Consider the following 13,304-nt stretch of genomic DNA (forward strand, 5'->3'; position numbering starts at 1 on the left):
CAGATGAAGTCAGGTCACTGGAGCGGTTTGCCTTAGTCCATGAGGAATGGGTTAGGGACCAGTTGAGCAATCTGGACATCCATAAATCCATGGGTCCAGATGGGATGCACCCGCGGGTGCTGAGGGAACTGGCAGAAGTCATTGCTAGACCACTCTCCATCATCTTTACCAAGTCTTGGGAAACGGGAGAGGTGCCTGAGGACTGGAGGAAAGCAAATGTCACTCCAGTCTTCAAAAAGGGCAAGAAGGAGGACCCGGGTAACTATAGACCGGTCAGCCTCACCTCCATCCCCGAGAAAGTGATGGAACACCTTATCCTTGATGCCATCTTAAGGCATGTCAAGGATAAGAGGGTTATGAGGGGCAGTCAACATGGCTTTACCAAGGGGAAGTCATGCTTGACCAACCTCATAGCCTTTTATGAGGAAATAACATTGTGGATGGATGATGGCAGAGCGGTGGATGTGGTCTACCTTGACTTCAGCAAAGCATTTGACACAGTCTCCCACAGCATCCTCATAGCTAAATTGAGGAAGTGTGGCCTGGATGATCAGGTAGTGAGATGGACTGCGAACTGGCTGAAGGACAGAAGCCAGAGAGTTGTAGTCTATGGGGCGGAGTCCAGTTGGAGGCCTGTATCTAGTGGAGTGCCTCAAGGGTCAGTATTGGGACCAGTATTATTTAATATATTCATCAATGATTTAGATGAGGGAATTGAGTGTACTGTCAGCAAGTTTGCTGATGACACTAAGCTGGGAGGAGTGGCTGACACGCCAGAAGGCTGTGCTGCCATCCAGTGGGACCTGGACAGGCTGGAGAGTTGGGCAGGGAGAAACTTGATGAAATATAACAAGGGAAAGTGTAGAGTCCTGCATCTGGGCAGGAACAACCCCAGGTTCCAATATAGGTTGGGGAACGACCTGTTAGAGAGTAGTGTAGGGGAGAGGGACCTGGGGGTCCTAGTGGATGGCAGGATGACCATGAGCCAACACTGTGCCCTTGTGGCCAAGAAGGCCAATGGCATCCTGGGGTGTATTAGAAGGGGGGTGGTCAGTAGGTCGAGAGAGGTCCTCCTTCCCCTCTACTCTGCCCTGGTGAGACCGCATCTGGAATATTGTGTCCAGTTCTGGGCCCCTCAGTTCAAGAAGGACAGGGACCTGCTGGAGAGAGTCCAGCGCAGGGCGACAAAGATGATTAAGGGAGTGGAGCATCTCCCTTATGAGGAAAGGCTGAGGGAGCTGGGTCTCTATAGTTTGGAGAAGAGGAGACTGAGGGGGGACCTTATTAGTGTATATAAATATATAAAGGGGGAGTGTCATGAGGATGGAGCCAGGCTCTTCTCAATGGCTAACAATGATAAGACAAGGGGTAATGGGTATAAACTGGAACACAAGAGGTTCCACTTAAACTTGAGAAGAAACTTCTTCTCAGTGAGGGTGACAGAACACTGGAACAGGCTGCCCAGGGAGGTTGTGGAGTCTCCTTCTCTGGAGACATTCAAAACCCGCCTGGACACATTCCTGTGTAACCTTATCTAGGTGTTCCTGCTCTGGCAGGGGGATTGGACTAGATGATCTTTTGAGGTCCCTTCCAATCTCTAACATACTGTGATACTGTGATACTGTGTAATTATGCATTAGCAATGATCAGTCAGGATGTCATTCACGTCGGTTTGGCCAATATAAAGAAAACTTTGTAAATTCAATACTTCACTTACCATTGAAAGCTGCAATAAAACATAATTCTTATATCACATCGCTTCTGCATAGGAATTTACTTTTTAAACTCTTCAGCAGTGCAGCAACCTTTCTCCCCTCCATGCCCCCTGCAGCATTCCACAGATTATTTTCTTTGACTAACAAAATTTTATTTAAGAATGTCCATTTTAGCACTCTCCATAAGCACCTCTCCCTTGCCACCTCCTCCACACCTGCAAGCATAGCACCCTGACCATCAAGACTGAAGCAAACATTAGTCAAGTGAATTCCGCTCCCTTATGATCATTTCTGTTTACTTACTTAAGAACACTGCCTGCAGGCCGTGGAAGATGAGATCTCTATCACTTGGAAATTTCATATAAAGTTGTGGGAAGTTGCCCAAAATTAACTGGAAGTAATGTAGGCAAGTCAAGAAGGCAGAAGGCTGTCTCATATTATTTGTACGTGCCATGTAATTGTAATCACAGCATCTCAGTTGACTGCTTCTATCCCCAAGAACATGACTTTTGATTTTCTTTTTTTAATCTAATATGGTTACTCACAGTACATATTTTGTTTCTTTTGGAGCAGTCTCACAGCATACTAATCCAGGTATTGATCCAGACTTAGTTCCTTTTAATGCCATCAACTGCAGTCACAAATGTGAGTGGAGATTTGATATACAGGCTTCTCACTATGCATAAACTACATTAAGATTTCAAAAACTGTAGTCTTTTCAACAAACAAACAAAATATTTGCAGTCAATTTACTGCACTGTGTGTGTGCATCTCACATGGACTGGCTGTCTGCTATCCACAGGGCAGAGAAATGGTTTAAAGAGTTTGCACACACTACAGTGAAACGCAAGAATCGCAATGACTTCTACTAAAACCATGATGAATGTCTTTGTTGTGCCTGCTGCCCTTTCTGTGTTAGACTCAGCCAGTCATTAAGGCATGTAATTTGAATTAAGATCAGGAACAGTTTCAATGACACTACTAATTAGTTACATGCTTGAAGTTAAGCACATGCTGAATACCTTCCTGAACTGAAGCCTACGTGTTTCTTCACAAACTCTGCCCTAACGGAGATACCTTAATGCAATTCTTTCCCCCTCCAAGTCAAACACTTGTTAACTTGAGAAACATTCAGCTTGGAGAGGTTTTAAATTGCTACACCACAGCAAACCACCACAATTACAATGCATTGTTACTTGGTCCTCCGCTGCAGCCAAAGGCAAAGCAACACAACAGCTGAAACAAGCCCTCTTTAGTATTTTTTATATGTCCCTTTACCAAGACTTCAGTAGATCTGCTGTGTTATCAAAAAGAGACTTAATATAGATGATGGCAGTGCCACTGTACCCTAGAGCACTTACCTGCAACAGAACTGATTTAAACATGCAGTGATTTCTAAGTGGAGACATGTACCACACCTGATCATGTTACTTCCTATTTTGAAAAGCAACTGATTTCACCTGATCCCGTTTCTTCTGTCTCACGAATATTGCATGAACTAATTTTGGTGGCCTTCTATGATGGGGCTACAGAACTGATGCACAAGGGTAGAGCAGTTGACGTCATCTACCTGGATTTGTGCAAAGCCTTCGACACTGTCCCACACAACATCCTTGTCCCTAAATTGGAGAGACATCAATTTGATGGGTGGACCACTCGGTGGATAAAGAACTGGCTGGATGGACGCAGGCAAAGAGTTGTGGTCAATGGCTCAATGTCCAGATGGAGACCGGTAACGAGTGGTGACCCTCAGGGATCGGTGTTGGGACCGGTCTTGTTCAACATCTTTGTCGGTGACATGGACAGTGGGATTGAGTGCGCCCTCAGCAAGTTTGCCAATGACACCAAGCTGTGTGGTTTGGTTGATACACTGGAGGGAAGGGATGACATCCAGAGGGACCTCGACACACTTGTGAGGTGGGCTGATGCCAACCTTATGAAGTTTAACCATGCCAAGTGCAAGGTCCTACACTCAGGTAGGAGCAATCCCAGGCACAGCTACAGGTTGGGCAGAGAAGAGATTCAGAGGAGCTCTGCAGAGAAGGACTTGGGGGTGTTGGTCAATGAGAAAATGAACATGAGCCAGCTTCAGTGCGCGCTCACAGCCCAGAAAGCCAACCGTATCCTGGGCTGCATCAAGAGAAGCATGACCAGCAGGTCGAAGGAGGTGATCCCGCCCCTCTACTCTGCTCTCGTGAGACCTCACTTGGAGTATTGTGTGCAGTTCTGGTGTCCTCAACATCAAAAGGACATGGAACTGTTGGAACAAGTCCAGAGGAGGGCCACGAGGATGATAGGGGACTGGAGCACCTCCCGTATGGAGACAGGCTGAGAAAGTTGGGGCTGTTCAGCCTGAAGAAGAGAAGGCTGCGTGGAGACCTCATAGCAGCCTTCCAGTATCTGAAGGGGGCCTACAGGGATGCTGGGGAGGGACTCTTCATTAGTGACTCTAGTGATAGGACAAGGGGTAATGGGTTAAAACTTAAACAGGGGAAGTTTAGATTGGATATAAGGAAGAAATTCTTTACCGAGAGGGTGGTGAGGCACTGGAATGGGTTGCCCAGGGAGGTTGTGAATGCTCCATCCTTGGCGGTGTTCAAGGCCAGGTTGGATGAGGCCTTGGGTGACATGTTTTAGTGTGAGGTGTCCCTGCCCATGGCAGGGGGGTTGGAACTAGATGATCTTAAGGTCCTTTCCAACCCTAACTATTCTATGATTCTACTATGCAGTGCAATATGTTTGAAGAATATTTTCCACATATTACTACATGAAGTTGATGTTGGCCTAAGAGTGCAGTAGCATTAAATTCTTCTCTTCCTTTTAGTTAGGTGAAAAAAAACCCCAAAAAATCATATAAGTACCTAAAGTAAGAAAAATAAAAACAGATTTGATAAAGTTTTCTCCATAAAATTGTTTTGCACAAAACAAACGTAAAAGAAAGACATATTTTGTCTGAAGTATGCAAAGTTGTTGCTCTTTATAAAAAGATTAATACAGAAAACAAGTGAAAACAGTATCTGCCATATATAGGAACTACTGAGTTGTTCAGAATTAACATCTTTGAGGTCATTATGCCCATAGGTTGTCTGAATTCTAGAAAGGTTTCTTTTACCATGCCTATCCCTTTCAGCAGACTCTCTGGCTTCCCAGTCTCCATAAGGGACTTCTGTCTAGCCCCTCTTTTTTCATCTAATTTTCTTTCACTGTAATTTTAATCTTGTTTCTGTTTTTGCAATCTTGCTATTTGTACTCACTAGTCTTTCCTCCCCCATATGCTGGTTTAAATATTCCAGTCCCACTGAGATTTTTATTCCAACCTCCTCCCTCATCTTCTTTCATTTCTTAGACTTCTTTTTTTATCCTGGTGGGTCTTTTTTTTCCCCTCTTAAAATAATGTTCAAGGAATTGAGAAACCAAAATGGCTCACGTTACCACTGAGGCATCTCTAAATGGCAAATAAATAAGCCCTTTGAATAGTGACATTCATTCCAACAAGATGCCAAAACATTTTAACAAATAGCAAGATGAACAAGTGCATGCTTTTCATGCTGCTGTGGAGTGGACTGCCCTTCCTCCACACCACAAGCCAGAAAGAAAAACTAGAAAAGATGAGATGCCCAAGATATACAGTTTGTGAAACACTTGGGAAGAAAAATTCATTTATATCCTTGAAACCAACTGGGGGGAGGAGGAGAAGAGAAATCAAAACTTTTTTTTTTGGGGGGTGCAAGTTGACTACCACTTTTCATCAGAGGATTGGCCAAGTAAAAATTGTTCCAGGCATTGTACAAGCACAGCTGTAGTCAGCCTCTGAGTTTGTTACCTCAAAGAAAGGAACACCAAAGAAAGATATAGTTTCAAAGCAAAATTAAAACAATGAGGAGACACGGATATGAATTTCTTGATGCTTTCTTAGAGAAGAATATAGGACACTAAAATCAAGGGAGAAAAGACAGATATGGCAAGGGAGAGGGGACAAGACAGTCAAGACCTTAAAGACCTGCAAAGCAAAAGGAAACAAGAGTGCTGGTGCACACAGTCCAGTCAGCACAAAACATGGCAATTCCAGGCAAAACTAGAGAATCCATTTAACCTCAAACCTCAACATGCTTCTATTTTGCTCAGCATATCTGGCTGGCCTTTCTCTACAGCCATATGACAGAAGCAAGCAAGACGATTCACAGGTCTCATTTTCCTCTGGACTGGCCTCCCTTCCCCAGCATGTATTTCTGAGGGTCCTGGGTAAAATATTGTCTCAGCTTTGGTCTAGTTTTTGGTTTTTTTCTTTCAAAGAAGAGATCTGCTTCTACAGCTCATCTTCTTACTGCACACAGAAATACTCTGCCTGGAAGAAACTTGTCTATAACTGACAAAACCAAAAACTAAACAATTATTTCCCTAATGCTCTTCTATCTCCCTTCTAGTCTTGATCATTGCACAATTCTAATGTGATTCTTAGCAACACATCAAGCTACACAGTCTAGTTCCAGCATTCAAGTCTCGGCATTGCCCTCATTTTGCAAAACATGCCTTTCTCAGCTTGGTTCATGTTTTGGAAGTAAGTGTACAGCCTGTGAACAAGTTGAAAGTAGTACTGACTGGTTTCTAACTGGCAAGAAATAAATGTATATATCAACAAAGCTTAAAAAAATAAAAGCCCAAAACAAACAGTTTATGCACTAAGAATGATATTCTTATCTCAGGGCAAGTCCCCATATCCAGGTTTCCACATATCTATTTCATAGACATTCTCTAAAGAGGAATCAGCAGAGTGGTGACAGTGGAATAACTGCACCAGAATTTCAAAGCTAGTAACCCAGTTAATTACATTTCCTCCTAAAAATGAACTGTGGATCTCCTTCAGTAAAGCTATCCACACAATACATAATAAATGTTGATGCAGTTTAAAAATATTTGAGGATTTTAACAATTTTTTACCATTTTGCCAAGCTAGTTGCTGTAATTAAACTAGAAACATTGATGGCTATTGCTTCTGCAGTTTGGACGTTTGTTAGTCATTTCATTTGCTAGAGGGGAAAAGAAGTGCCTTTCTGCAGTCTGCCAGAGCCATAAATCACATATGCATGAAGTGTGAAGTTTTGCTTCAAGTTTGTGTCAGTGTACCTCCATCTTGATTCCATCATTTTTCCACAGTTCCAAACTTTGCCTCTATTAGCAGAAGCTGCTAAAAATTAGCACAGGCAGAGTAGTGGCTAAATGAAATATTTGAAAGTATTTCAACCCACAGCTGGTGACTTCTCCTAGAACTTCAACAAGGCTATCCATAAAAATACCTAACGCAAGACTATTAGAAAGTCCAAAATGTACAGAAATTCAAAACAATATAAAATGGAACATTACACTGACAATAAGCCCGTCTGCCACTAAACTAGGTCCTTGGTCTACCCTAAATGAAGAAGGATCACTTGTAAAAGCAACATAAGTCAATGATAAGATTTGGTAATGCCTTCACACATACCTTTCCATTGCCTTTGCCATAAATACACAGAGGTCACACTTGGGGCCCCTGTGCATCTTGGAAGCAGCTCCAGCATGGGAGAGGTTGCTGCAGGGAGACCTCTGATGGCAAGTTCACTGTTAAAAATGACAGTGAAATGACACAAATCCCTTAAAAAAAAAAAAATCATAGCTTTCTAGTTCTAAAGAAGGCATAAACCCAAGGAATTATGGAAAACAATGAAGTATGACTTTGATGCACTTTCCACTTCCGTGCTTCTCTACATTTTCAGAGGAGCAAGAAAGGCCACCACAACTAGTATTTCAAACACAAAATTGATGTCCAGTTTTTAAAGTCATGTGACTGAGCTGGTATAAGAATAAATGATGTTAATCTGTGGTGATGTAGTGATTTGAGTAAGCATAACTCAACCTCAACATCCATATGTTATTAAAATGCCCCAGCTCTGCTCTCTCTCTCACTCTCTCCTGCCACTTTCTTATATTTGTGTGGTCCTGCAATAGCTTCAAAATCATGAGCTTAGTGCAAGATTTACCTTCATTTATAAGGTCCAAAATGAATAGCATGGCTTACAGCTCTTGGAATACTTATTGCTTGGAACTTGATCCACATCTGCAGCAAAGTGTTTTTTCAACAGAACAATACCCTATCTGCCCAATATGTGTGTGAGGGCAGCATTACACCTTAAGTCAACTAAGCCAACAAACCCCACCATGTGGATACAGCTATGCCGACAGAAGCTTTACCCAGACTGTATCATTCAGGGAGGTAATTACATTGTCAGAAAAACTTGAGACAGATATTATTTAGAGTAGATAAGGCTTGATTTAGATTGCCAATTTCAACACTGTTAACCTTTAAAAGAAATAACTATTTCAACGCTCAGAGTGCTTAAGAAAGAAGACAGGAAAAAGGACATCCTGGAATTTTACCAACATGCTTTTTTTGACAGTAAGAGTGAGGAAGATGCTGCCCATCCTCCCAGTACAAGCAAGGTACCTCAAACATCCAGTTCCAGAAGTTAGCTTAGACACAAGGGACTCCCAAAGGAGTACCTAAACAAAGAGACCAGTAAAGGACTTTTTTCTTGTTATTACTATTTTTTATTTAATCCCAGATTACATGCAGTGACATTCTGGACAATACCTTGTATATGTAAGGCACCTTAGTAACTGGCAGCTGGCACAGCAGCAACAACAACTTCTATTTTCAGTATTACCTAAATTGAAAAGGCTTAAAATAACTCACATTCAGCTGAAAACAAATGAAATGTTAATACCTGGCTCTCTTATACTGCTTTTTACCCACAAAATTCAGAGTAAATACTTCTTTTTAGTCTGTCAACTTGGAGAAAAATAAAGACATAAAACAATAAATTGCACCCCTGGTCAAAGTACTCAACAGAAGACCTAAAACCTGAGCCTGGGCTTTCTCTTTTCCAGTCTTCTATCACTTTTGCTCAGAAAAAAACATATGCAAATATCATAACAAAAATGTTTGTATGCTATACACACAAGTACCACTATTGCCAAGAAATAAGCATTCTGAAATGTCAGTTTACCCATGTACACAGATACTTAGAGTGTAAATAACAAAACCATAGAATGCATAAAGGGTATTCTTTAGAATTACTGTACTGGTAACTTCATACTTAAGTCCACATTACCAATTAAGCCTAGCAGATCATTTCAGACAATGCTCAGAAACAGAGATTTATCAAAGCTTACCTTCTCATGATTTTCTATCAGGATTTCAACAACAATATTCTGAAACTTCAGGTCCATGATGGCTGCTACAGTTTCTTCCTGTGGCCTCATTAAGGTTGGTCCAAATACTACTCCTAGATTTGCCACAGTCATTAGATTTCTCTTGGCATGCTTTGAAACACTTTTTGAAAAGAATTGAAGGAAAAAACAGGAAATAGGTTATGAAAAATTTCCATTACTGTTGGAAACTGCAGTCTCCAAATGTAAACATTACATTTCCTTAATCTATGTTTTAGAAGTTTGTTTTCTGCAAAGTTTCTTCAAATAAAGTTTACCAAATACTGGAAAACAGAAAAGCCATTCTTCCACTGGCAATTTAAAAACAAAAGCAGTCTCTTGCTGAACTTAAATATATAAAATGCACTTAGCCTTGGACCAGGGCAAGTGTGAAACCAACTTAAATTTGCTAACAGATCTCCACTATTCACTTTGCCAGAATTTGCGAAAGGAAAGTATAATGTTCCCTTTCTCACTTCAATCAAACCCTCAACTGCTGGCAGGACTGCTGAAGTAAATACTTATATGGCTTCATTAACGGATTAAATTTCTGCCTTTCCCGCCAAAACATACACAGCATGAGTCAAACGTCTTGTCTGCTTTTGCACGTTTAGTTCTTGGTATTGTGTATGACAGCATTGAGATGGGCTCCAACCACACTCAACTAAGGCCCTTTGTAGTTAAACAACGGTAAGGACAAGAATTCTGACAAGGTAGGAGAGCAGCTCATAACACTTACTTTGCTAAATGTTTCACCAAAATTTCCAGCATCTCTTTGTTCTTTTCTGGGAGTTTATGGACCAAGAAGTGAACAGCACTAACTCGAGATTCAGGACACCCACTTTCTATGGGACATAGAAATAAATAACTCAAAAAATAGAAATACAATAAAATGCACAGAAACACAAAGCTTCTTCCACCCCTGCATGGAAACATACTGCGCACACCTTGCTTCACCATTTATGTATCTCCAAACATAGCAATATTGAACATATGTGCTTTGTTTTCACAAGTTATCTTGTTCTAGAATTATCAACTTATTTGCTTATTTTGTGAACTCATCTTTCAACCCACCTGCAAAAGGATGCTTTTGTTCATCTATTTTTAAAAATAGCTGTAGTTATTATTTTGCTGCATTGGACTCATCTGCTTACAAATATACTGCAAGGTGAGGAGTGATGTTACTGGGTGCCACAGGCTAAAACTGTACTACTTTACATTTTAGCATCATTAACTGATTATCCTCATCATTAGAATGCAGTTTTGTTGGTACTGTGCAGCTAATGATACAGTTTCCAATGCGAGGTAGCACAAATGCAGTAAGACAACGCACGCAGAAGGTTCATACGCTCAGAAGCGAAAATCTAATGACCTCTGAAGACACAGAGGAACAATCACGCAAAAACCCTACTGATAGACACTACTATGATAAAAGGCCCTGAGTAACAACAGCATCCCTGTCTAGCACAGTACAGAAATAAAGGAAAAATAAGCAAGGAGGTTTTTTGCGTGTTGCATGTTGAAGAACTTCAGCCCCTACCGGTTTCACTAGCACAGATGAAAACAGGCATCTGTAACACATTAAAATAATCCCTCTTCCTATTTCTCAAAGTTGTATTAAATCACAAAATGGTATCTCAGTAGTGGTTACAATGAGAGGAGTGGAAGTATTTTTCTTGTATATAATACTACTTAGTACAAGGTACCTAAAGAGAAAAATTTACAGCCTACTCTGAATGCAACAAGTTTCAACACCAGGACCACTCATCAGATCCCATTTTACTCTAAGGCAACTTTGATTGTTAAATGTATTTCATATAAAATACCACCATATTCCTTCAATTCATATTGATACTTCTTTTTTTTTTTCTTTTCCTCTTTTCATATTGCTACAGATTTTAGGGTTGTTTTTTAATTCTTTTGCAGTGAACACCCCTGCACAGATTGCAAGAAAATAGGCTACCAAAATGCAGAATGTTTAGCTTCTATTCAGCTAATCAAAATTCAGACAGCCAGAAAAACATAAGCCTTCTTTAAAGGAAGACTATTTTGCATACATGTGAAATCACAAACTCTAATTAAAGAATGGCTAAGCAACTTAATCACAAGATACAGTCAAGACTACTAATCTACTAATAGAGTTCAATCTACTCTAATATATGTCAAGAAAATAGAAAGGAGAACCTTTTAATTTTGGCTTTTTTTTTTTACTCCTAATAGTTTCAGAGAAAAGGATATTCCTTACAATTCCCAGTGTTGTTGGTTTTTTATAGCCAGCATAGGAAACAACACTGACTGCCTATTTTTAAGTATACCGTAACTCAGATCTGCAATGTTGATTAAGTTTCCCTCCCCGCTACATGGAATCAACCCCTCTAATAAAATTGTTTACTGCTTATGAACCCTGTACTATTTAAAGCATGTAACTTAAACCAAATTCCTTTATTGAAAGAGACTGTAAAATAGAGAAAAAAAAATAATAATGAGAAACTGCTGGCAAAACTTCATAGGTTAAGAAATTATTTTAACACTTTCCAATACAAACGGGCATACTCACTATCTAGGTAAGTACATTGAATTTTGTTTAAGCACTTGGTCTTTAAGATGTGCTTTGGCAATGAATTTCATGGGCTAATTTTCATTTTGAATTAAGGACCACAAGTGAACACATTCTGCAGTCCTGGAAAGCCATAACAGCAATCTGAAGAAGATACAGCAATTGTCTCAAAGTTTGTTTTAATTTTGCTTACCACAGTTTGCCAGAAGCGCTACAGGCTGGAATGAAAAATCACTTAATATCTGTTTGATACTTTACCAAAAATTTTCTTGCACAGTTTCCCTCTATCCCTCTTCCAAAAAAATTCCATGTACATTAGATACCATACAACTGAACTACAAATGCTGTTGTGTCTTCTCCAACTCTGTATTTGAACTGCCATAGCGTAATCTGGCCTGCTCTTTCCTTTCTTCTACTAATGTATGAGGAACATTCAAGCCAGCCCGGATACAGAGCTAACAAGGCACTGAAAATAAGGGTCAGGCAGCGGTGCTTTAAGGATCCAAGTGAGCCTGAATTAGTGTATTTTCCTTCACTAAGCTTCATACTCTGTATAAATGAAAGCAAAAAAATATTACAATCTAAGTAGATGCTTATCATTACATAATTAAGGTAACGAGTGTTTACAATGTCTATTCAAAAGTTTCCCATAAAAGTCAAAACTGCACTATGCTAAGTCTGTCACAGCCTTGTCTGTCAATAGTTATTTCATATATGATACATGCTAGAACTAGGTTAAAACCTACATATTTTAGAACATTCATTATTTCTTATGCCTATGTTTTTATTGGGTTGAAGAATTTTTCTGAAATTGCATTTACAGTGCACTCCTAACGCCACAACAGTACTATAAGAAAAGCTTTCTATAACTACAGTAATGTATTTACTGGCAGGAATGATGAATTCTCCATGCAACTCGTATGTCATCAGTGGCTCTGGAAGGCTTCTGTAAAACAAGGATGACATAATAAATTTAGCTGTATTCTGTTCTATCTGTATTTACCCTAAGCAGGAAACCTTTTTAACATTCAGTAGTATAATCCTCACACTGGAGGCAACCACTGTTACAGTGGCCTTAGAATGCAATGATTTCCAGTGCAAATGTAAAACTTGGTATTACCAGAAAAACAAGACTAACTACATCCATTCATATTCTGTGAGCTGAAGTGGGGCCTCCAGTCTATCATAAGGCACCTTTCCAAACTATAACACTGAGACTGTTTCTCAGATGACGATTGTACACATACATTGTGCAATTAATTTTTCATTAGTGTTTTTTAAATACAGAGAATCACAAGTCATTGCCTTACTGGAAAGAAATAAAGGTCCTAAAATAGTTAGGTTTGCTGAACAGCAGCCATCCACAAACCAAAATTCAAAGGCATTTCATATCGAAAAATTTAAATTCAAAACCTTAGTCATCAGTGAAATACGTGCTGAATAATGGAAATCAGAGTTAAAGCATCAGAGTTAAAACTTCTGTTTATTAAACTGACTTTACTGATGTTTCTGAAATATTGGAGTAAACACTCGGGAAATACTACAGGCAGGAGATACTTCAACATGTGCATTTTTTTTTTTAATTTCCTACTTCTTATTTTATTTATTCCATAATATAAGAGACTCCATAAGAGAGACTCAGGTCCATTGCAACCCAAACCATTCTATCATGACAACAGTTCTTTGGCATTCTTTAATAGTCGTTGCAGTAATACCATATGCAATAAAACCAGCACATTAAAAATACTGTATTGGTGTTACACTATGAGAGAAATACAGAAGTCCTGCAA

General features: G+C 39.8%; 1 protein-coding gene across 1 annotated transcript in view; it reads right to left on the reverse strand.

Moving 5' to 3' along the window:
• The window catches only part of ARHGAP10 (Rho GTPase activating protein 10), a gene marked incomplete at its 5' end in the record, with an annotated part of 156,700 nt that overhangs the window by 51,866 nt on the left and 91,530 nt on the right, over positions 1-13,304 (reverse strand). Inside the window, 3 exons of the mRNA XM_080639076.1 lie at positions 8,922-9,081; positions 9,697-9,802; positions 12,402-12,460. Of these exons, the coding sequence (XP_080495202.1) occupies positions 8,922-9,081; positions 9,697-9,802; positions 12,402-12,460 (325 nt within the window). The remainder of the gene's footprint in view (positions 1-8,921; positions 9,082-9,696; positions 9,803-12,401; positions 12,461-13,304) is intronic.

The sequence above is a fragment of the Psittacula echo genome (assembly GCF_963264785.1).
Source record: "Psittacula echo genome assembly, chromosome: 1".
Classification (NCBI taxonomy): domain Eukaryota; kingdom Metazoa; phylum Chordata; class Aves; order Psittaciformes; family Psittacidae; genus Psittacula; species Psittacula echo.